The 25364-nt window shown below is 40.8% G+C and overlaps 3 protein-coding genes and 1 long non-coding RNA gene across 6 annotated transcripts in view; all 4 read left to right on the forward strand.

Moving 5' to 3' along the window:
* LOC144090003 (uncharacterized) overlaps positions 1-21177 on the forward strand; it is a 30937-nt gene extending 9760 nt beyond the window's left edge. The window contains exons 3-5 of the long non-coding RNA XR_013305253.1: positions 7504-7611; positions 18248-18307; positions 20898-21177. This is a non-coding gene — a long non-coding RNA (uncharacterized LOC144090003). The remainder of the gene's footprint in view (positions 1-7503; positions 7612-18247; positions 18308-20897) is intronic.
* On the forward strand, positions 2578-4191 carry nkx2.9 (NK2 transcription factor related, locus 9 (Drosophila)). The gene is made up of 2 exons (XM_077621284.1): positions 2578-2749; positions 3403-4191. The coding sequence occupies exons 1-2, from the start codon at positions 2578-2580 to the stop codon at positions 3954-3956; spliced, it is 726 nt and encodes a 241-aa protein (XP_077477410.1). The 3' UTR covers positions 3957-4191.
* On the forward strand, positions 8566-12210 carry nkx2.1 (NK2 homeobox 1). The gene is made up of 2 exons (XM_077621282.1): positions 8566-9349; positions 10886-12210. The coding sequence occupies exons 1-2, from the start codon at positions 8899-8901 to the stop codon at positions 11704-11706; spliced, it is 1272 nt and encodes a 423-aa protein (XP_077477408.1). The 5' UTR covers positions 8566-8898; the 3' UTR covers positions 11707-12210.
* Positions 21178-22323: 1146 nt separating the features above from the next.
* mbip (MAP3K12 binding inhibitory protein 1) overlaps positions 22324-25364 on the forward strand; it is a 39466-nt gene continuing 36425 nt past the window's right edge. For all 3 annotated transcript variants that reach the window (XR_013305341.1, XM_077621742.1, XM_077621743.1), the window contains exons 1-4: positions 22324-22503; positions 23359-23475; positions 23823-23993; positions 25179-25275. Coding sequence is in view for 2 of the 3 variants with exons in the window: in XM_077621742.1 (XP_077477868.1) it covers positions 22378-22503; positions 23359-23475; positions 23823-23993; positions 25179-25275 (511 nt within the window). In the remaining variant the exon portion in view is untranslated. The remainder of the gene's footprint in view (positions 22504-23358; positions 23476-23822; positions 23994-25178; positions 25276-25364) is intronic.

A 25364-nucleotide genomic window follows, 5' to 3' on the forward strand; every position in this document is an offset into this window, starting at 1 on the left:
ACATTTACACAGATAAAAAAAATGCACTTTACATTCCCTTTCAAGCTTGAAATGGTAAAAAATTCCTCTTAAAACAACCTGCCATACTATTTATTTTCATGGCTAAGATAGCCATAGCGCAGTAACTTTGTTGTAGCGCACAGTGGCCATCCTCCTTCTTTAAATCAAAATAAAGTAAACAAATAAATATAAAAATAGTAAATAAATATTCCTGTGGTAGATAAACTGTTTTTCTTTAATGGATCAAGCATTAGACATAGACTTCCCGGGCAATAGTTTTCTGAGTGCTACTTGAAAAGGGCTAAGCAACATTAGCATAGCGTCCTCTTTTGTAGCAAACAGTGGATATCCTTCCTTGAAAATGATTCTTTTGTACCCGCACATAGCATTAGATGGAGTCTCTATACTCTTTTAGTATACATAATAGAATGACAGAAAAGCCCCTTCAGTATTTTTTTGATTGTAAAATATGGTTTTGTCGTTACAAGAACAAAATGTCCGCTTGAGCTAAAACCCTGGGAGAAAAAAGTTAGCACACCCGCACTAAATATTTTGGTTGAAATACACGCCGGGGGTCATCTATTTCGCTTCACGTTTCTATCGATACGGGCGTGTGCACGTGAGCGCACGCGGACCCGGCCACCCAAGTCCTCCTGGGTGGTCGTCCTAGGCGGGAAGGGGGGCCGGCGGGGCGGCTGAGGGTGTTACAAAGAAGGAAGATGTCGCCGCATTTGTTGTCCTGATTGACGTTGGCAGGATAAATCCCAGCTTGTTCCGTGTTGTCATGGCTCTCAATGGGAGCCCACCGATACACCGAGCTCACACAGCCCACCACCCTGCCACCACACCACCTTCACACCGTGTTAAACACGAGATTATGTTCAATTCCCTTGATTCCGTGTCATATTTTGGGTCAACTTCAATTTCTGGGCGCGCATGGACCGTGTTTGGATTTCAAAGTGGACAAGAGGGATATATTTATGTCCATGTGATAGGAGATCATTTCCTTGTGCTTCCCATCAAGATTTTAGTCCATTTTTTTGTGGTTTTATTCTTGAATTGATTACATAAAAATGCTATTAGCAAGTGGATTTTGAAATGTTTTCTTCAACTACCTATTTTTATTTTCTCATTTCATATCACATATCATTTGCTAGTTGTTTTGACAATGTACCTTTATATACAAGTATAGTGTGCAAAATGCTCAGTTCAGTTTGCTATTATATTTCTGTTTTAAAGTTGTAATTGGTGAAACATTTATTTCAATAATCATAGTCAATGCATTATTTAAATTTTGGGGTACCTACTTATCTATTGCATATGTACCAATCAACCTAAATTACATCAGAAAGAACAAAAGTGCACAGGTACGTTGGAATGAAAACAAAATGGTAAAACTATTTCTTGACTCTTGTTGTAGACCCACAATAAACAATCAAGTATTCCAATAACATCTCACATTTGATTCCAAAGCCTCGTGTAAAAATAGTTATTGAAGTATATTGAGAAAAAAATATTAATGTACATTTTTACAACACAGTTCAATTTTAATTTTAATTGAGCACAATTTTATCAGTAATGCACAAAAGTCCTCTAAACAAATAACAAATGTGATTAAATGAAAACCACATTCTTAATTAAGATTGCAAGTGTAACAATTAGTCTCTGAATCGAAGGCCCTTTTATCAAAATAATAAATATTATCCTAAGGATTTATAACTGGCGTGAAATGGGTCATATGGATACCTGCATCTAAATTAATTAGTTAAGCAATGAGCTAATGAGTTAAAGATGGCTTTCTTTCAAATGCCTGAAATGTTTCAGCAACAAAATGTCACAAATTTGTATTTAGCTAGAAATGTTCATACTTCATTTGAGTCTAAATATATAGCCAATTTTAATTATTTATCACGCATTAAGAAGTTGTTTTGTCAGGCAATATTTTTTTTAAACTCTAATAATTAAAAAAAAAACTAAACAAGTTACTATTTGTTGATCCAAATTGTCACCTGCACCACTTGGAGCGTTTGCAGTGAAAATTTGACTTTTAGTACCATCGACGCCCATAGACGTCCAAATCCAAATGAATTGAAGCTCTGTCGTCATCCGTGCAAGTCAATGTCATTGTAATCAAAAGTTATCCACAATCTATTGGTTTTTCTGCAAATTCTTGATGTTACGTCGCCGTCACGTGGTGTCCATATGAGATAAACCAACTCGACGCTAATTGTTCACTTGGCATGCAAATGTCGGACACGTTTTTGGGATGCGGGGGGGCTTGGGAGATGTTTTTTTTTTTAGGGGGGGTGCTTGTCACTCGCCACCCAAGACGGTGATTCATTGAGGCGACAATACCATTCAGGTGGAGGGGAAGGGGTATCGTGTATATATAAAAAGGTGGATGTGTTTGTGTACACATACTGTTGAATCGGCGCGTCAAGTGGACCTCAAGTGTTTACTTTTTTTTCTCCCCCCTCTAATTATTTATTTGGGCCGAGCAAACACGTGGTGGAAGTGGATTATTGGATATTATTGTTTTTTTTTTTCCAACGGGTGCGTCCCCCGGTTTTTGTCGAAATGACGGCGCCCACCAATTTGAGTTTTTCCGTCCGGAGCATCCTGGAACTGCCGGAGCGTCACCCGAAGAATTTGCCCGCGTCGTCGCCACCACCTTCGGCGTCCGTTCGGTCGCCGTTCGCCCCCCTCGGCCCCCCGTGGGTGCTGGACTCCGACAGAAGCTCGTGCATATGTGAGTACAAAAACCAGTCATTATTTCCTCTTTACATTTTATGGATAACATGCATGCCCGTTATAGAAAATATTCGATTGTCGCCTGGTGATGTTCGTTTAAAGTCTAATATCACTTTAAGTTTGATTAGACTCAACAAGCTAACAATGAAGAGACCGTAAATTCATATAAATATTGATAACTGCAAGGCAAATTCATTAGCCTCTACCTTGCTTGACTATTATATTCTTAATGGACTTGTATAACAACGAAATGACCACATTTGAATTCTCAATTCTTCTATGAAAAATTGCTAGAAAAGATTATTTAATGTATTTTATAATTAATTCAAGATTAATGATTGATTATATTCCCAGCAGCTAACAAAGATTTTTGCTAAAATTTTAAATATGTACATGAAAAAAAACCTCTGAATGCTTTTATGTGCATTTTAGATGCCATACTTTTGCAGCTATATTTGATTTATAGTATATAAATATATAAATATTTTTAGTAAATGCTGTATTTGGGACATTTGTTTTAAAGAGTCAAGTTTGTGCATGTGATAAAACATTGGAGAAGTATTTTGTATGACTGCCAAATATATTTAAAAAAAAAAATACAAAAAAACTTGGCATTATTGCGTTAACGGAAATGATAATGTTCTTCCTCAGCGTGGGATGAAGGCAGCAGCCCGGAGGCCTCCCCGGACTCCACCAAACCGGACGCCGAAGAACCTCCGGCGGAGCCCGACAAGAAGAAGAACAAAAAACGTCGCGTGCTCTTCTCCAAGGCTCAGACGCTAGAGCTGGAGCGGCGTTTCCGGCAGCAACGCTACCTGTCGGGCCCGGAGCGCGAACAGCTGGCCCGGGCCCTCAGCCTCACGCCCACCCAGGTGAAGATCTGGTTCCAAAACCACCGCTACAAGATGAAGAAGGGCCGGGGAATGGCGGACGAGCCGGCGTTGCTCCCTCCTCCCCTGCTGCGCAGGGTGTTGGTGCCGGTGTTGCTGGGCGACGGGAAGCCCTTTTTGCTAGACGGCTCGGGGGCAGGGGGCGCTTTGAGCGGGCACCCTCGGACGCTCCGTTTTCCCCCGGCCGTCCGGGCCCTTCCGGCCCTCCCGGGGGCTCTGCCGCCCCTCCAGCAGCACTTTCAAAGTCCGCCACCATCCGGGTTGGCCTGGACAGACTTTTGGAGCGACTCGGTCCACTTTGCACCCTTCAAGTGACGTCTTTCGAATCCACGCACAAACTCTGAATTCCCCACTCCACGCAACTTACAAGAAAATAAGAGAACTTTGCACATTTTTATTTTTGCATATTTCTGCCCATTTGAAAAAAAATGTAATTGTATGCTACTGACAGCAGGGACCGTCCAATTTCAGCCAGTGAATTATTATTGTCAGTAATTATATTAACAGTTTATTTTTTAAATATAATTTTGAGTGAATGGAGTTCATTATTAGCAGCAAATGTATCCTTTAATTATTCATGTTTAAATGTATTTGAGGACAACATTGTACAATTTTGCCTGTCACTTTTGGAAAGGAACACCAATAAATATATTTCAATATCCAAGTTTTAAAACTGCACCATGCTTACCCAAACCATCAAAGTGTCGACTTTACTGCATTTTGCATCAAAATGTATTTAAAATCTGTCTATCCACAAAAATGCCATTAGCTCAAGAATTTAAAAAAAATGCTTGCCTGTATTGCTTAACACCACAAATATTTAAAATCATGATTTTTTTTCCATAACCCACGCCCCATTAAGATGATTCAAGCTTTTCATTGTATTCTTCCAAATTGTGATGTAGCCGCGCTCGAGGGGCCTTTCTGATGTTAAAAACTAATTATGCAGCTTAAAAGCTGTGCAAACGCAGTTTTTTAAGGAATAAAAGGGGGGCCTTAGCTTGGTTTCAGCATGAGAATGGTCAGCAAACATCATCTCACCCTCACTTGAGAGACAGGCATGCTGAAACCCCAGTTTGAGTGAAAAGAATTGTCAAAGCTTATAAGTATGTCCAAAATGTTGCTTTTCTTTAGCTATGTAACTAAAATGACTCAAAGCACCAAATCAGTATCAACTTAGTGCAAATGAACTGTAAAGAGGTCAACTTTAAATTCCCATTTTTGTTTCAGTAGCCGAAAAAGATATCACTGACTTCAGGGTGATATTGCAAAAAAATGTATCATGGAAAACACAACAAAGCTGTTTACCAAGAACTGAAGGGTAACCATGACTAAATATTAAAGCTAGGCCTGGGCCAACTGGCCCATAAAATGATAATGATATATACTGTAGTTTATCTGTTTACAAATGTGTAGTAAATTGCTCCAACATATAGTACTCTAAAGTCCTTGTTAAACAGATGCACTTGATTTTAATATGTATATATATACATTGATTTTCTATCACTGTGCTTGCAGTCATCTAGATTGACATGGCATGAAAAGTTATTTTTCCAAGCTCAGTCACCACTATATATATGTTAAAATGGAGTGTGGGGGTTAATGATTTGGGTTTTCGTTTCACTTGTTTACCTTCTATCTAACAAAATATGACAATGGAACTTTAAAACCCAGGAAAGCCTGCAAATCCTACCTTATATTACCAGGTCAGTAATAAATACACAATAGAAAACTAAGATTCACTGTGCAATGCAAGAAATGAAAGTGTCTTACAACTTGCTTCTTTTTTATTATGTAGGTATCCAAGATCACATACATACATAAATACATAAAAAAACGCCCCCCCCCCCCACACAGACATTTGTAACTTGATTTAAACCACTAAGAGCGCCCTTATGTTGTTTCACGATCAAACAATCTCAATCTAGGAATTGCCCAGTCCCAATTTATATATATATATACACGTATCTGCCTAGATTTCAATACAAATGAATTTTCCAGCTTTGTGACACGAGAACCCCATTCATGCACGATTTCCTTTACTCTAGACGTCCAATCCATTTATAGTGCAAGGGTCTACCTGTTTAAATTGATTGGAAATCTATTTTTGTGTACGCTTCAGATGTATGAAAGCAGTAAAAGTGTATTTTTCATCAACAGGAGATCCCCTTTATGCAAGCCCGCCTTTTCACATCACATGGGATGTATCGGCGGCGAGGGGGGGCCGGGTGGTCTCGTGTTTTCCCGCCCCCAATAATGTTGTTTGCTCGTCCTGTGACCCCGCAGCCAGTCGATGCTGTCACCTGGTCCTTTGTGGCCACCTTGCGTCCCATATGGAGGGGAGGAGGGGGGGCACGCGGCTTGTCCACCCCATCTCTGAATAGACCATTGTGCCCCCCAACACTTTTTCGGGGTCCGTGAGGGAGCGAGGCAAAATGTTTAGTGTTTCAATCGCGAGATGTTTAATCGGCAAATTTATGAGCTTTGAGGCCACAATGGCGTCGTCCAGCTGACGGGGGCGCAGGGGGCGGACAAAGACCGCCTTTGAGGGGTTGCCATTGGTGTCTTTAAGTTGCCCCCAGGAATTGTCTGGGGCTGGTATCAGACGGCTCATCCGATAGTGCTTTTTACTGGGCCCCCCACCCCTCGTTTCGTAGTAGTTAACTGGTGGGCCACAGGAGGAGCTTGCGGATGTCCGTACAATGACGACTGATGCAAACTGCATCTAAATGTAATCACAATTAGTGAACCAACCCTAACTTATTGACCGAGATATACAATCCATTTAAGACAGGTGATTTACTAGACAGTTTTGACAGAATTTGACATTTCAAGTCAACACACCTCTCTTGAACATTCATATTTTGGTGGAAAAACCATTAAAGAAATTAAGTTACGACATTGATCTTAAAATTTTCCTAGTGGCAAGTGGAATACAGGGGAGTTATGAACTTTTTTCCCAGAAAAATTATCCGCCATGGAGTGAATACACGAAAGTTGAAGCCATGATATTCGAGGGATTACTGTACATCTTTTCAAAAAAAGACTAAAGTTCATGTTAAATTTTATTGTGTGAGAAATGTCTGTAAGTGGCTCATACTTGATCTGATTTCACTTAGCCTGAAAATACTAAAGCAGGGGTTTCTAACTCGTTTTTGGGGGGTTGTCGCCGGTCACGTTATACTTCTGGTCTCATTCAGAGGGTCATTATGTCTGCCACATTGACTGCTAAAATGAATGAATGAATTGACAGCTTTGACGGTCGATAGATTGTAGAGATAGCTGTCGGTCTCTGTGTGCCCTACGGTTGACTGGCGACTAGTCTAGGGTGTAATCCGTCCTACCCTCAGAGTCAGCTGGGATAGGCTCCAGCACCCCGCAACCCTTGTAAGGATAAGCGCTGTTGGAAATGACTGAATTCATTTTAAGCCCTAAAAACGACTGCATAGGTGGAAATAAGTATATTTACTGCTACTAAGTAACAAAGAAAAACTTCTTTTTTTAGAAGATATTGAAAATGATCGTTTTATAATGCACTGATTGATACGCGACTCTAGAGTATTCATGGGTGTTCTTCCCCTAAAAAGAGGGGGAACAACATTTTTTTTAAGTACTGAATAATATGTTAAATATGCGTATAAATAGAAGTTGGTGACATATATTTTGAAATAAATTGGTTTATCGTGAGGAAAATGGTGATACAAACATCAAATGTATTGATTTTTTTTTAAATTCATGAATATGTCAAATTTTTCAGTTGTAAAAATATATAGAAAAATCAAATACAAATCATTAATGCTCATTTTAAGTGTTAACTGCATGTTTTTAATCAGTTGGCCTGTTGCTCTTTTTTGTCCTCTAGAGAGCACCCTCATACTGATACCCAATGCCAATGAGTCCTCTCAACACGAACGGCTTGCAGTGGTGTTTTGGTCCGCTAGGGGGCGCAAAGTCCCCACAACTTCGTAAGGTAACATCTGACATCATTGGTTAAAAAAAAAGATTTAACTGAGATATATCTATTGTGTTATAAATACAATTCAGTTCAGTCTTGCAGCTTAGAATGAGTTAGCAACAAAATTCATAATTTATTCATTTAGCATTTTTTTTAACATTGATCTTATCATAACATTATTTTGATTAACTCCTTCCCTACCATGAACGGAGGTAGTTGTCAAATATGTTTGAACAGGGAAGGATGGAAGTTTTTACAAAGTAGTTACTACAATGATTGATGAGCACACATTTCTATCAAAATTTAACGATAAAACATGCAAACAAAAAAAACATGAATGGAATCAATGTAATGTGTAAAAATCTATTTTTACTGTCCTTATATGAAATCTAAGACATACATTTTTCTTATTAATATTTCAAATAGAACATGTTGCCATTGAAAAGTAAACAAAACATTTCTATATGAATACATATTATAATATATATGCTATTATTTGAACAAAACCTTTTTTCATTTGATACTGCAGTGTGAGACATTTTTACACAAACAGTAAAACATATATATATATATATATATATATATATATATATATATATAAACAGAAAATCTGTTTTCTTTAAAAAATATTTTTTTATGTTCAAAGTCTAATACCCCAAGTGATGTTGCCAAATAAAAAAAAGTAATAATACAAAATGCCACAAGGATGCCAAAATAATCAGTTTGACGAGAGAAAATGCCACAATTTGGAAGTTAAAAAAATGGAGAGAAACCACTCCATTCCGATCATCTTAGCTCTCGAGTTGAAATGAAAAATATGCCGATTTTCGTCGTTCTTTTCACGAGCCCCTTCAGTGGACCCATTGACACATTGGTGTCCATCGACAAACAAACAGTGAGGTTCCAAGGGAACCTCCAACAAGTGCAATCAGGTACAAGGGGAGGTCCTATTCAAACCAGCGCGTATATATGAGAGCTGTGCGTGAGAGCGAGTGCATGAGTGGCTTCTCCTCTCGCAAGAAAGTCCACACGCAGCATCCCTTTTTTTTCTTCTTCTTCTTCATCTCGTGATGTTCATCAAGAGGCCCTCAGTCAGCGCAGTTAATAAAGCGCACTGCCGTCTGACGTCAACGGAGCCCCCGCCCCTCTCTTCCGCCTTAAACGTGTGCTGCGTGGACCCCCCGAGCCAACATCGGTGAGCTCCCACTCCATCCAATTAACAACAAGAAGAAGGACTTGGAAGAAGAGGGGGTCCTTAAAAAAAAGAAGAAGAAGAGGAGAAGAGACGTCCCAGGACAAATAATGTCGATGAGCCCCAAGCATACGACCCCCTTTTCCGTGTCCGACATCCTGAGTCCGCTGGAGGAGAGCTACAAGAAGGCGGCCGCCGCCTTGGAGGTCGGCGGAGGGGCGGCGGCCAGCAACCTGGGGGGATACCGGCAGCTGCAGGGGTCCCAAGCGCCCATGCAACAGCAGCAGCAACAGCAACAGCATCAGCATCCTCCCCACCACCACCACAACCATCACCACCACCACATGGGCCCCAACGCCGGTAGCGGAGGCGCGGGCACCGCCGGTGCCGCGTACCACATGAGCGGAATGCCGCAGCTGTCCCACGCCGCCGCCGCGTACTGCAACGGCAACGTGGCCGGGGAGCTGGCGCCCTACCAGGACGGCGTCAGGGCCGCCGCGGCCGCCGCCGCAGCTGGATGGTACGGGGCCAACACCGCCGCGGACCCCCGCTTCTCCACCAGTGAGTTTGGCGCACACGTTTTTGTGGACTTGACACAAAAATGGGGAGAATGCAGCCCTTCGCCCATATCTAATTGTGCGTATTTGACCAAATTGGATGGTTTTGTGAATGTGGAAATTATTAATGCACAGAAGTGTCTTCCCAAATTAGAAATTTCAATATTGACAGCATGTAAAGGGGACAAGGGAAAGAAGACATTTGAAAACTAACATAATATCCATTTATGAGCTAAACCTCGACTTGAAAAAAAGTAGCCATTGCACTTCTCTAGATTATATTGCATAATAGATTAATTAGACTTAATGCCACAATAGGTTTTGATAATTACATTTTAGAATAGGAAATGCTTACTATTAAACTAGCAATATTTTCTAGTTAAATGATTCCGACTAAAAGAGAATTTTGTATAGATGGGATTTTTTTTTCATTTTCAAATGGAAAATTGGCTATAATTCCTGCTACAAACTGCATTTTTACCCAAAAATATTTGTCCGTTTAACACAGAAAGTGAACTAATCGTCGTTTAATACAGAATTAGTAAACAGTCTTCTTAAATAAGTCATTTAGAAACAAAACAATACCACAATTGCAAATTAGAAATGCATACTTTAAATACAATGGAAAAATCATCTTTGTTACTCTACTTTATCTATACATATTTTATGCATTTAAAATTTACTAACGTGCAGTGCATGACATTCAATTGACGGCAATAAACGTCCAGTGAATCATTATTTCAATGAGTTAAACTGTTCATATTAGTTGACCTCCACCTCTACCAAAAAAATAAAACATTTAAAAAAATCTCTTTTCTAATTTGACCATCAAAGACCGAAATGTTTTGACGACAAACACCACATAGAAGCTTTTTACATTTGCATTTTTCACACTACTTATTAATTTATTTTAACCTTGTACTACTTTCAAACTAGAAAATCCTTAATCTTCCAAATGATTAAAATTTGCTGTCAATTAAATTAGCAGTACAAGTTCATAATGTAAGGAATAATTGTAAAGTTAACCAATTCATTTGTGTGTGTGGGGGGGGCAATTTATGGTATTTATTATTTTCATATCCCGCGTTTATGACATTAGAGATAACAATATTTATCAGATAAAGACTCATAAGCGCTAGTAATAAATGGCTGGATTTGTCCTTATTTGGGAGGAGGAAATTCGTCATTTTAATAAAAAGATTTAATTTTGATTTACAGTTGAAGTTTATGAGATGCATTTTTTGGTGCATTCTTTTCCTAAATTTTCACTATACTTCCTCTTCATGGCCCAAAAAAGTGCCATTAATTAATAAAATAGTGCATAATTTCCTGTCATAACTTTAAATTTTGGTAGTCCACGATATCTTATGTTCGAAAATGTCTTTTTAGATGAAGTAATCACACATTAGCCCGTCAAAAAACGCATGTTATTATTTAGTATTTAGCTCAGTTGAAGCGACGAAGTAGTTAAAGTTGGCCGATTTTTAACCAGGGTGCGTGTTTGTGTGTGTGTGTGTGTGTCAATGTGACCCCCACCCAGTCTCCCGCTTTATGGGTTCGTCACCCGGCATGAACATGGGCGCCATGGGGGGCCTAGGCTCCCTGGCGGAGGCCCACGCCAAGGGCATGCACGGCTCCCTGGGCTCGGCCCCGCGTCGCAAGCGGCGAGTGCTCTTCTCGCAAGCGCAAGTTTACGAGCTGGAGCGCCGCTTCAAGCAGCAAAAGTACCTGTCGGCCCCGGAGCGCGAACACCTGGCCAGCATGATCCACCTGACGCCCACCCAGGTGAAGATCTGGTTCCAGAACCACCGCTATAAGATGAAGAGGCAAGCCAAGGATAAGGTGTCGCAGCAGCACATTCACCAAGAGGGGGGGAGCGCCGCCTCGTCCTGCCAGCAACAACAATCCCAGCAGTCCCCGCGCAGGGTAGCGGTTCCGGTTCTGGTTAAAGACGGGAAGCCGTGTCAGGGTAGCGGCCCGACCCAGCAGCAACAACAACAACAACAACAACAGCAACAACAACAACAACAGCACCTGCACCACCATCACCATCACCACCACCATCAACAACAGCACGCGCAGGCGCACCAGCACACCCAGCAAGCCGCCAACGTGATGCTTATGTCCGGCCAGCAGCAAGTGGGAAGCGCCGGTCACTCTCCGGACCTGGCGGCGGTGGTGGCGGCTTCGGCGGCGGCTTCAGCGGCGGCTTCGGCTTCGGCTTCGGCCGGAGCTCCGCTCTCCGCCAGCCCACCGGCGCTCCACGGCCAAGTGGGCGGCCTGTCCCACCTCAACTCCCCCGCGGCCGAGTACGGATCGGCGCTGCAGTGCTCGGCGCTCTTGTACGGCAGGACGTGGTGACCGAAAGCGATAAAGTTTGGACACCCCGCAAAAACATTCGAAGGAAGACATTTTTAACATTTTGGGACGGATTTTTTTTTTTATACCGCAACTTGTGGGATTTATTTATGTAAATTATATTAACATCAGCTGTCTTTCCTCGTGTAAAAAAACAACTTTTCAACTCTATTGTTGTACTTTTCCTCCTGTCGTTTCGTTTGGTATTTGTACCTTTATATGTAACTTATATTAGATATTTGACTTACTACGGAAACACTCCTATTAATAAATTATGGAAAGGCGACCCCCCCCTCCTCTAACCTTCTTCCCAGTTATTTTTGGAAAATCTGGGCCTGGCAACATTTACGTGTTATTCCGTATACAAGTGTGTGTGTAACATGCATATGTGTCTCTCAAAAAAAGATTAATAATATAATAATAATAGAGATGGCAACCTAAAAGTATATTTTAATGCGTGGTACACTTGAATCATTTTTTAATGGCCCAAAATAGTCCAAGGTATAAATCCAATTGTTAAAATGGTATTCTTTTTATGTTTAGTAAACAAAATATCGTTATTTTATATGTACAAATAGTCCAAATGCATCTTTTTGTTATTTGTTATGTTTAATAAACAACAAAATATCGTTATTTTATATGTACAAATAGTCCAAATGGATCATCCTGTTGTTTTTTATTTTTATATTACGTTAGATGTATATTTTTCAAATCTGGGTGACGTCTTATTGTTTTAAAATGACAAATTGGACATTGATCAGTAAAAATATCATTCTGTAATTTCAGATAACAACTTGTATTTAAGTAGAACAATTTTCACTAATTTATCATTCCCAAATGTATAAAAATGTCTCACTCTGCAATTTTAATATTAGGCTACAAGTGTTCTATTTTTTTCAAACGTATTTGTGAAGGAGTGCGAAAATATTCAGTCATTTGAAATATTGGGCAATAAGTATTTGTTTTTCAAATCTGGTTTAAAGTCTATTTTTAAAAAGGTATAATCCAATTCCAATAGTGATTACAAAAATATATTACTGGATTTTAATTCAACCGTCCTGACGGTATTTGAAATAGAATGACTGGCAATTATTGATTGATAGACGTCAAATCTCATTTGACTCATTTCTGTCAATCTCTCCACCAAAACGGATTGGACGTATTTCGCCGTCAATGGCACACAACCACTCAATACAAGGTAAATGTAGGTCATTGAAAAATCATGTTTGGTTTCCTTTCAGCATGATTTATTGTGGATTTGTGTTCGGGGCTGGTCCATTTGCTCAGTAAACCCCAGCTGCTTTTCTTTTTCTTCAGATGTGTGTGTGTGTGTACGCGTGTTGGTGTGTGTGTGAGTCAGCATACATCAAACATCAGCTTCGCCGTCTTATCACCTCCAAACTTCTTATCACAAATCAATCACCGCAACTGAATGGTACGCAAGATAAGGAGGGTCAAGAACTTTCAATTATTTTTTAATGTTCATTTAGAGGCGTTCCCCCCCAAAAAACCTGCATTAGGAAGCTTTAATAATCATAAAAGGGAGGATTTGGGGGTCGGTCATTTCTCCTGCCGCCTAACAATGTGGTTGCTAGGCAACGTGGCTGATGGCAGGTTGTCTCATTTCAGGGTGGAAATAGCTTTTCAATTCCGTGTTGACACATCTTATCATTCCCAAATCAGACGTGCGCAATCCGTGCACGCGCACATATTTACCTGCTAATGACTCATTTTGATACCCATTAGCCGTTGAAATCATAACTCATAAATCATTGTCGCCATTAGCCAGGCCAAAGCTTTGGTATTTTGGATCATGTAGGTCAAGTAAATGGCAATTGGAAAGCCAGTTTAGGTCAAATCTAGTGTTGTAGTTTTATTGTGTGTTGTTACGTTTATATTTGAAAGCCAAATATTTGATTTTTTTTCTTTTTTGTTTGTTATAGAAGCAAAAGTGGCATATGAGTAGCTCGAAAACAAGTAGTGACTAATAATAAGGATATTCATCCTTGTACTTCAGATATGTTGATCATTAATAAGCAAAATATAAAACAATTCAGAAGATTTTATTCCATGAAAATCTTTTTTTAAAGGAATTACTAAATATCTCTTAGTAATTATTTACAAAAATGTCAAAGCCATGCACCTTAAGCCATTTCTTTTGTCCATTTTATTTTCACTTCCATATTTCTTTTATTCATCCTCCTTAAAAATCAGTGATAACAAAATTGTTATAGGTCTACATAATGAAAATATTTTCAAGTTCATAAAATGGAACAATAACTAAATATTGCAGGATATAATAGACATTTCTTAGACTTGATTCAATATATTTGACTTGTGCCAAGTTTTGAAAATGTTTTCAAACCCATAAAATGGTAAAATAACTACTATTGTAGAAAATAATAGAAAATTCTTATCGTGTTGATGCAACATATAGATTTTTTTTCATTCTTAGTTATAGTAATATATTTAACCCTGTAGCTCAACTATATATCTATATGCTGGCGTATGTGTAATGACATTTTTCAAATGATTTTCCTACACATCTTTCAAGATCCTTTCAGTGACCCTTTCAACTTCTGCCTTTGTTTCTGCCCAAAGAAAACGAAATCTCTGGGGAATGCAACTAGTACAGAAAAGGCGAAATTACAAGGTTTTTTTTTCCCCGCCCTTTCTTTGGGTCAGCATTCAACCGGAGTGTTAAGCGTCGGCAAATATGTAAATTTGCCTATTGACGAAGAAAGAAAGAAAAAAAGCGGGCCTTCAAGGTCTGCCTGACTACGGAAAAGTCTCGGCTTGGCCGCCACAATTAAGAGCAAAGAAACATTGCTTATCTCCTTTGTGAGCAGAACCTTCAAAATAAGTGTCACTTTCTACCAAATGGGGGAAAAAAGCAAAGAGGAAAATGTTCATGTTGCTAATTTAGGCTAATGAGTCGTCTCGGTGTGAACAAATCGAACGTCTGGGTACGGCGGTTGACGAGTTAAGAAGCGGCGGCGGCGTTTTCGTCGCCCGATTTGAAGCTGCGTGCGTGGAGTCTTTGGTCCTTGAAGACCACAATAGCCGGCGTTGACTGCATTGTGCGGCGTTATTGGTTTCATTGTCAAACAGAGACGTACAGATTGGCGCCCTCTCATCCCCACGCACAAGTGCGCCCTCCAAATTCCGAAAGGGCGCCCGCATTTGCATCCCATCAGCCGACGAGCTCGTTCAGCTCCGAGCCATTGTGGACCCCGCGCGGGTTTCGGCTCTCGAATGCCTTCCAACGGGGCTCGCCGATGGGCCGGGCGACGTTTCCCGGGGTGGACGGGTTCGTTTGGGAGGAGGGCTGAGAGGAAGGACGACGTGGGGGGGGGGGACAAAGGACGGGGGACGGGGAAACCAAAGAAGGAAAGGAATTATGGTGTGGTGGGAGGGGGAGAAAAAGCAAAGGATAGAGGAAGGAAGGTAGTGGCGAAGGATAGAGGAAAGGAAAATGGGAGGAGCCTAGGAGGGGGCATGAGGCATAGGTGGAAAGAACAAATTGGGGAGAGAAGAAGGTGGGAAAGGTGGAAGGAAGGAAGCGGTGAAGGATAAAGGAAGGGAAAATGGGACCAAAGTAGTAGGAGCCATGACAAATAGATGCAAAGAAGAATGAGGATAAACAGGAGGATGTTAAAGATGGAAGGAAGGAAAGAATAGCAGAAAGGTAGCATAACATGACGTCTCCAAATTGGAGCAAAGGCCCACCGAAAGCCATTTTGAGCCACCTCGAGTCTGCTCGGACACGCCGACCAAGGCAATCAAGCCGGCCCCCGTTTTGCCCCCCGTCTCCGTGTCGGGGAGCGGTCGGGGGTCCATTGGGGGCCAACGAGCCTTGACTAACCGGGTTAAGAGCGCACTTTCTCTGTCAGGGACCCGCCGAGATGAAGCGGCTCTCGATAGAAGCGCTTGGACGGCAAAAGATGGCCATTGGCAAGAGGGAATGGCCTCGTGGATAAAATACGTGTGCTGTGAAATATGTCCAAAACACGAGGAGACTTTGTGAAAGCTGGCGTAAAACACAATATGCAACAACAACAAATAAAAGTGTTACTATTATAGTAATTCTGATGGGTCATTATTTTTATATTCCTTAACACTTTATTGAATTTTGTTATAATGTGATTTGAATTTAACAGTAACAGCAATTTTCCTCTTTATTTTGGCAGTGTATTTTTCCAATGTGATCAACTTCATGTTTTAATTTGACAGATTACACATCATGCACAAAAAATGATACTTTTTACATTCAAATAGGATAATTTATGACGCTAAAATGAAATAAGTTTCATTTAACATGATCAACTTCACAATTTATTGTGTTAAATTTCATGATTTAATGCAAGAAATGCCCCATGATGATACACAAAAATGATACTTTTTACATTCAAATAGGATAACCTACCACACTACAATGTTTCATTCATTCATTCGTCATTCATTTTCACACCACTTGTCCTCGTGAGGTTCATGGGGTGCCGGAGCCTAGTCATGGTGGGCCAAATGGAAATATCAGTGCAGCGCCGAATGTTGTGTCATCCAACAAAATTGAAACAAAAATTTCATAGTGGCCCATGTCTGCATTGAAAATGAACGGAACTCAGGTCTGCCAAGTGGTCTCATCCTGTCGCGGACCCCCGAATGTCCCGCGGGCCTCCCGTTGCCGTCGTTCAAGTAAATGATGGCTTGCGGCGAGCCCAAACACACAAAAAAGCCTCGAATGTTTCAACACAATACGCAATCAAGATCCCCCAAACCGTGACAGCTTAATAAGGTCCGGCTCATGATCCGAGCTGAGAAAAGGCGCAAACGTCCGTTTAACCCCCAGCGAGGACCACCCCCCGAGGTTCTTCTTAAATAGGGTCCCGCATTAGGACCTGTTGAGACTTCACATATTTTCTTCTGCGGCCTGCAGGGGATTAGTTGGGGAGGGGGGGTCCTCCTCCCTTCTCTGCCTCAATGAAATATGTCATTAGGAGGAATTCATGTGACACAAAAGGGGCGACAGTCAGGGGTGGGGGGCGGGGGGTTGCCTAATTATATAGTTTGCCCTGGCAGAGGCTGCAGGCAGGTGGCTGGTCCATCATGCAAATGGCTGCGCCGGCGCAATTAGCCTCTGGCAGCCGCCTCAATTAACAATTAGCTAACATGCAATTCTGACGCGCCGTCTCCTTTTAGCCCCGCTTGTGGCGGCGGATTTTTCAATCGCGCCGTAGGCGACGCGCTTTTCTTAATGTGGTCAATTTACGGGCGACGCGAGGCGGGACTTTGGAGAAGTTTTAAAGCGGCGTCCGTCGTGTGTGTTGTTGACGTCTTAGGAAAAGCGTGTTTGGTCGCATTTTTTTCTGTTAGTTCGTTTCTAACGCATCGGCTGCCATCGACGTCTGATCTTTGAGAGTCTTTGAGAGTGGATGAATCAAAGAGGTGGTGGTTATAGTTTTCATTGGAGAGGAATTAAGTATACAGGAATGAAGGATAGAAGGACCAATAGCAGGGAAGAATGGCAAAAGGGATGCAGAATTTCTGCTTTATTGGGAAAACTATGTTTTTTGTGCACATTTTTAAAATGGAATTTATTTTTTTTGCAGATTTACAAAGTGAACACAACTCTTTTCCCCAAACATCCATCCATTTTAGCAACATTACACGGCAGAACAGAGTAATGTTGCTTTAATTGTGGCCAGCCCGGACCACATGCTGCGTCTTGAGCTTGTGCTTTTCTAACCCTTGCACCGATCCCCCCCCGCCCGCCCATGGCCACGGCGCTTCGCCCCCACCCGGCCCACCCACACGCTCTCATTATTCCCGCTGGCCTCCGACATGACACGGGAACAAAGTAGACATTAAGCGACATTAAAGCCGGGGATGGAAGTAATCAGGAAGCCGTTATCTCTAAATGAAGCCAAACACATGCGCGGTGATACACACAGGCGCTAATCAATAGAGGTCCCCCCCTCGGACAAAAGGGGAGGCGGGTTCGGCTGGGCCGGGGTCGGTCTACGTGCCCCCTCCTCTCTCGCAAATCAATTAGAATGCTTGTTTGCTCTGACAGTCTATTTCCATTAATTACGTCTTCATTAAAAGTAATTTACCGAGACAACACTAAGAAGACCTGAAGCTTACTGGATTATAAGGGTGCTATAGGCTGTCCCCGTAAACCCCCCCCCCCCCTGCTCATTGGACAGCATCTTTACACACAAAATACCACACAAGAAATGTTTTGGCTGGGTGGCGGGGGGCATTTAACATCTCGAAATTAAATAGATTTGGGGTTTTAAAATCTTGACTAAAATCTTCTTTTTTGGTTAAGAATGTTGAAAACGCACAAAAAAATTGCTGGTTTCTAACATTCTTTAACAAGGAAGCATTGTACAAATAACGTCAGTCGACGATTATTAAGTAGCCATTAGTCATGTAAATGAACGGTATTTCACCCAAATACAAAGCATTTTTCATATTTTGACAATTTTTTGCTCTCGATAAAACAGCCGATTAATAATCATTTCCTTTTATGTTCTCACAGTGCCTGCATGGGTTTTCTCTGGGTATTGCAGTTCCCTCCCACATCCCAAAAGCATACAAGGTAGGCTGGTTGAACTTTTTTTTTTTAAAGTCTCACTAGGTATGAGTGTGAGGGTGTTGTTTGTCTCATTGTGTCCTGTGATTGGCTGCAATGTGTTCCTCACCTACTGCCCAAAGTTGGCTGGGATGGGCTCCAGCACCCCGCCATCCTCGTGAGGATAAGCGGAATGGAAAATGGATGAATATAGCAGAAAACCAGATAAGTGCAGGCTTATTTTCTAGTGTTTCTAGCCAAAATGTCCCATTTACCTTATTTTTGGGACTATAATTTGCACCCGAGTATAAGTCGTACCCGAGTATAAGTCGCACCTGAGTATAGGTCGCACTGGATGCGACTTTGAGTTGCATTTTTGGGATGGCAATTTTTTAGTTGATCGAAAACCAGGAACAAACATACGTCAAAGTACCAATAGTAAAATTTAGAACATCAGGCTAAACAGGCATCTGTTAACATAACAGTTTGTCAGCTTATAACTATATAGCCTAAAAAAATGTCAGAGACAAAAACGAACATATAAAAATCGCACTTGAGTATTAGTCGCACCCCCAGCCAAACTAAGAAAAAGTCACTTATAGTCTGCAAAATACGGTAATATATCTGCATTTGGCGCAGGGGTGTGCAAACTTTGTACAGTAACTCAAATGTCAGAAGAGCTAAATAGAGCTAAATGTGCCGTTTAAAAAATAGTTTTAACCACTGCATCAGTGCGTATGATTTCCCTTTTCTTTTTTTATGTTTTATTTTTTTATTTTTCATTTTTTACTCCAGCAGAACAGTTGCTTTTACCAAAGCTCCCCTCGTCGGTTGCTATAGCATTCTCAAGCACCACTCTGCCAAATCCCCACCCCCACATCGACCTGCTCTCCACACTTGTAATAAATTATCCTCAAGTGAAGAGAAACTGCGAAAGAATAAAATCTATGGATATAAAAAAAAAATAGTAATAACGATAAACGGACAAATCAAAAAGTGTCAGCCCGGCACGCTTTAGCCAATCACACCCTCGTTAGCATTTTTGCGACGTGACCTCTCGCCGTCCCATTGTGTTGCCCGGCGTTATGCAATTTTTAATGCAATCTTTAGGATGCGCCTCATGTCGAGCTTGAAGTGCAAACACATGCGAGCGGATGGAGGAGGAGGAGGAGGAGGAGGAGGAGAGAGCAGCCATTTGTTGATTAATTAAACACGCCTCCTTCAAAAGATCGCCCCCTCACAATGCGCCGGCGGCAAGTTTGCGGCGGTGTGAATCGCACTCCTCGTTGCTGTCATCTCTGCTAAATTGAATGCAGATTGAAAATATATTTTCGGCTCTTGACTCGGCCTATTCACAGCCTGTTGAATCGGCACCGTACACGCACGCCAGTCAATAAAAGACTCCCCCGTTCGGGAGCTTTCTGAGTGATTGCAAGCGTGCACTCTGTGGAATGGTCTTGGAAATAGTTGAGCGAGCGTGGAATGAAGCAACGACGATACTTTCCAGACGCTAGGCTTTTGCGAATCGGCGTATTTCGAAAAGGGTTGCAAATATTTTGGAAGAGTTGGAGGGCGGCGCTAATGAATGGAGTCGAAAGAGGAAGGTCAAAGGCGAGGGTCGCCATTTTGAAATTGGGGAATTCTTAGATCATGAAGCAACTCAAGCCAGAGCTGTCTTCAAGAAAACTTTCTTCACGTTTTGGACTGATTGCGAGTGCAAGCGTTGGAAAAAAGTACAGGAATTTGCACAAAATGGCGCCCTTAAGATAGGGGTGTAAATACTGTATATGCGTGGATTGATAGATCGCTATGTTGTGTAGGCAATCATCCGTTTTATTGAAATGCAACACATTGATTAATATCATAATATGTAGATATGCCGTTTTGTTAAAAATATATATGTATTTTCATTCCAATGTTTGAAATGATGCGGTGTATTCTTTTTTGGCGTTAGGTGAAATTGAACTATTAGAGAAACAAAAGAGGAAAAATTGTTTTTTTACTTTTTTTCAGTGTATTTATTTTGTTACAAGTTTTACATTGAAAAAGCAAAATTTTATTTAAAATATTTTTTTCAAAATTATTTTGGGCAATGAAAGCAGATCATTTTTTCCCCTCAAATAATAACCTTTATTCAAATGTCCGCTATAATTCAGAAAGAAAATTGCGTTATTACACTTATGACACTAATCAGCCCTGAGAAAAATAACATTCAAAAGTGGGCTTTGAGGAGTAATGTATACACTACCTACCAAATTTCATTCTGATTAATTTAGGATTAATCAAGGAAAACCAACAACTTGAGACCTCCCTCCAGGTGCTCCAATGAAAATATGCAGGGAGTGAATTATTTAATATAGATTAATGTTGACGATGTGGTGTTGACTAAATATTTATACGTTTATCCTCTGGATGTTTAATGCTAAAAATCATGAACAAATTGATAGAGTTAACTTTAAACGCAACTTGATTCACGCTAGTGACTTTCAAGACAGACCAATGCTCTGTTTTTCTGCGGGTTTCCATAATCACCCGTGATCGGTCGCTTGCTTCACTTTGCCAAGAAATCAATACGCAAAGGCTCTAATGTGTGTGTGTGTGTGTGTGTGTTACAAAGGTCCCTAATCATCTGTACATTTACCATCACAATCAACAATCAAAGCCAGGACCCGCACTTTTATTTTCGGGGGCCTCCCGAGCGCAACAATTTCCCCACTGACTGTGAAAAGGCGGCGGCAAATTAGAACCCTCGGCTCCCGCGAACGGCGCCTAATGGCTTTGATTTGTGAACTGCTAAACGAGGTTATGTAAATGAGGCTGAATGGAAGCAGCGGTCCCCCAGGTGACAGGTGCAGATGCATTTAAAAAAAAGAAGGAAAAAAATGTTTAAAGGTGGAAAGGGGGAGTGAAATCCAGGAGGAAGTTCCAGCTATATGTGAATTTTGGCTTTGTTAGAAAAGTATATTTAGTGTAGTGTGAACTACGAAGCCAATACAAAGTAGATTTAAATCATCGTTTAATTCAGTATTACACTATTACACAGTGAGGTAGATTAAAAGAGCAGTTTTTTAAATACTAATTTCACAACTTCTCACTGTGTGGGAACATTGACTCAGCATGTCAAACCATGTCAAGTGTTACAATTCTATACCTGTTTCAGGGGTGTGATATGCACAAAAAAAGGGATTTGTCTTCAGACCCTTTTTTTCCTAAAATGGTTAACCCTTCAAGAGAGCTTATATGAGGCGCGTGAGTGGCACGGTGCTTTCTCCTTTGTCAGTAACTGTCATTTTCCTGTTGTTGCCCTCATCGGTCTCTCTCGCCATTACATGAAAAGAAGGAAAAATGAATAGAGGACAGAGATTTTCCCACAGTCACACATACACACACACACACACACTCACACACATGCATGCTCCCACACGCGGACACACCATCACCATTGTGGCCAATGCCCCTTTCTGCAAAGTCTTCCCTGCACTCAACAACAATGTTCTCATTATAGGAAGACTATTCTTTATATTGTGAGTTATCAAGTGCATGCCATTTTTGACTGGACATTATCATCAAAATCACCTTATTGGGTGTTTCCTTTCCTTTGAGCAGTTGCTACACAAATGTAGTTAACATGTTTTTAATATGCGTACATTCAAAGTATTATTTACTGTTATTATTTCCTGTTTATTTAATAGAAATGACATTTGAAGTGCAAAAAGGAATAGAAAACAGCCTGAGCATTAATACTGAATTAAAAAATTGAAAGAAAGGAAATGTCCTGAATAATTTATTAAAAATACTTTGCAGCAAGTTTGAACATAAACACTAGGAATAGGAAGAGGTATTTTTTGACCACCACAATAACTTGCATTACAACCAATCAGAGCAAATACGTATTTTACAAACTCACAGGCTCTAAAATAATTTAAAAAAAAGGAAAAAAATCTGATATTTATAAACTACAGAGGTTCGTAAAGTCTTAAAAATAAAAAGGAATTCTTAAAAACAACAGATTCCGCCCACCACGTATGGTCCATCCTCCATTTCCTGTATTCAAACCAATCAGCGTGCACGCCTTTTCAGCCTGACGTAGCGGCACAATGGCAGACACAAAGCAGATGGAAAAGAGTTCTTCTCCTGCTAACGAGCCTTATAGTAACAAAATGTACACCTATTCTGAATGCATGAGTGTGCTGCTCGGACTCATAGCCGAATTTGGAAGAGAGGTTGGTTCGATTTTGTTTTCGTGGAGTTTAAAGTGGTGAAATTAGACCGATTATTATTACGTGCTAAAATGCTAACACGCTGAGAGCAGCTACCTCTTGTAGTTGCAAACAATCCCATTTAAAGTCCCCTTCAAATGATCAAGTGAAAGTGTACCACGACCGCTCATTGTTAACGTGTTCGCTTCACGTCCGAACATAGAAATAGGGTAGCGTGTAGGTTTATCTCTCGCACATGTATGCGAAGACGACGGATGGAGCGTGTTGACCATCACCCCATACGTCAGCGGGTCCTCCATATTGAATGTGGCAACTAAAATACACGCCGTAGAAACAGTGATACAATCATTTTAAAAAGAACATATACAGCTCTATTGCAACTTTACTTTTGTTGTTGTCTTTGCACGTGTTGAAATAAATGATGTGCTGCAGTTCACGCGAAATTAGAGAGAATTTACACGGTGCTGGTTGTGATTGAGTGATCACCATGCACCACACTAATGGTGGATGCAATCACTGGATTTTTGAATCAGTTATGCTGTGTGGCATTAGAGGTGATAAACGGGAGGTAAGTTTGGAGCAATTATAGAAAATATAGAGGGAAATGAGCTGGAAGAGAGATTTGAAGTCTGCTGTGGATCAAATATGTAGCAATAATGATGTCACTCATGTCTACTACATCCTTAATTTTCTTAAAGTCTAGAATTGTTAGTAAATATAACAAAATATAACAATGTCCATATAACATGAAAACTTAAAAAAATAATACAATTTTTAGTGGTTAATGCTTTCTGCAATTGCTGAAGGCATTATCAATATGTGATGTAATACCATATGAAACATTCTTCCCCGTTGCAGCTCAAATTAGGTGATGGTGCTTTGAGGGTGGAAGTCAACATGGATTCTTTGACTCCTCAGACATCAGACGCCGCTCACGCTTATGACTGTCTACAGCAGCACATCACTAAGCTACAGGTATACTGAAAGCGGATCAAATGCTTATAATATAGTGCAGGGGTGCTCATTATGTCGATTTCCTTTGATGGTGAACAGCTTCATTTCAGCGCCCTTTGTTGGTAATCAGACGCGTCTGAGCTGCTCTCCCTCCGACCTCAGTAAAGACCCAAGGGCGGTTCGCTTTTTTAACAAGGTAGATCGCTGGAGGTTGACTCTGAGCATCCCTGATAAAGTGCACGATCATGTTTCAGCCTGTGCACAGTTCAAATCGATTAAATGTTGATTGCCACCAATTGCAGCCAAGGAGAAAACAGAAAGATTAAAACAGTTGTTTTACAAGTACTGCATATCATGTTTTGATCCAGGCTTTATCGGAGAGTCTCAAAACCCTGTCGGAGTCTCAGAGTCGGCCATCAGCAGAACCCGAGGCGAGTGATGCCACGTCCTCGGCTGCCCTCCACGACAGCACTTGGCTACCGCCCCTCCCAGACGCGGATGCGAGCATCATGGTGCAGATCCGCGCCAACAACACCGAGGTCAGTTACGGTTATGAATAATCATCACATCATTAACAATGTGCAGCAAACGTTCGGCCTGGGAAGGGGCGGGGGGTTTGTCGGAGAGGGCTCCTTTAGCGGCACGGTCGGTCGTGAGAGACCGCATCGCTTGGAGGGCTTTGAGAGCGAGGCCTGGTCCTTGATGGATTATGAAGTGGATGCTCATTACTCTCAGATTGGATGTGGATGGAGGACAAGAGGCCCCATTCTGTTGTGCATTTATTTTGGTAGCCAAGCAAACAGTATTCATATTCCATCACGCCTCGTGGGCTGGCCTGTCTTTTGTGCCTAGCTGGCATTACAACTTTCATTTTGCAATATGGGCGACCACGCTTAAGATATAAACTATCAATGATATAATTAGCTGATGAGTATTTTAGTAGTAGAGTAAACCTTGTTGACTCTTGAGGTTTGTACAGCTTTTTAAATCATTGGCTGTCATTGTCGGTGTATCTTTTTATTAATTGTGTACATTTTTAAATTTTATATTGATAAAAAGGGATAAACAGTAAAGAATCTCATTTTAAGTAAAATACAATTAAAAAGAATTCTACCTTTTATTTTTTGAACCCAAAAACTATTTTCTTAGTTACTTCAGTATTTTTTTTCATCTTTTAATTTAAAAGGTTTCTAGTAGAAGACAGTCTACAAAATATTCTATATATAGTATATATTGGATGTCTTTTGCCGGCAGCTAAGGAGTTAAATAGTAACGTTTTAAATTGTGAAATTATTATTTTTTCCTTAAAAAGGGACAGATGTGAATACTATTTATTTAGAATTTTTTTCCATTGTTTTGTAATTTGGTAGTTTTTTTTTAATTAATACGGATGAAAATAACTTATTATTATCTTTTTTACATTTTGCAATAAAAAACAACTAGTTTTTATTTAAACATAAACATTTTAGTAGATAAAAAAACTCAAAATACGTAAACTTTTTCCAATTTCTGAAATACAAACAGCAAATAAGATGATTTGCATATAGACTGATTAAACGTATACCGGCCATTCGTCGACTATCAAAATAACCCTTTTTAACGCACCATTTAAATTGCGCCGCAATCCGTCTGCCCTCGTTTAGGTTGTCATCACAGCAGAAATGCAATTTTTCTTTAAAGAGCAATCGATCCACCTTCTGCCATTATGTGTGTCGTCTCTCCAGATCGAGCGAAGGATATCTGCATTTATGGCGCGCAAGCAGATGGAGATCAATGAAAACAACGTGCGCGAGTTCTGCAACGTGATCGACTGCAATCAGGGTGAGCGAGGATGGCAGGATGGGGGATGAGTGTGTCAGGGTGTGGAGTGGGAGGGAGCCTGCGCACAGATTGCCAATGTTTGGGAGAGA

The sequence above is a fragment of the Stigmatopora argus genome, chromosome 15, assembly GCF_051989625.1.
Source record: "Stigmatopora argus isolate UIUO_Sarg chromosome 15, RoL_Sarg_1.0, whole genome shotgun sequence".
NCBI classification, from domain to species: domain Eukaryota; kingdom Metazoa; phylum Chordata; class Actinopteri; order Syngnathiformes; family Syngnathidae; genus Stigmatopora; species Stigmatopora argus.

Excerpts from the sequence above, each read along its gene's own strand:
- nkx2.1 (XM_077621282.1), top strand. The coding sequence starts at position 8,899 with ATGTCGATGAGCCCCAAGCATACGACCCCCTTTTCCGTGTCCGACATC. Across the intron at positions 9,350-10,885 it reads GGACCCCCGCTTCTCCACCA|TCTCCCGCTTTATGGGTTCG; the intron begins GTGAGTTTGGCG and ends ACCCCCACCCAG.
- nkx2.9 (XM_077621284.1), top strand. The coding sequence starts at position 2,578 with ATGACGGCGCCCACCAATTTGAGTTTTTCCGTCCGGAGCATCCTGGAA. Across the intron at positions 2,750-3,402 it reads CGACAGAAGCTCGTGCATAT|CGTGGGATGAAGGCAGCAGC; the intron begins GTGAGTACAAAA and ends GTTCTTCCTCAG.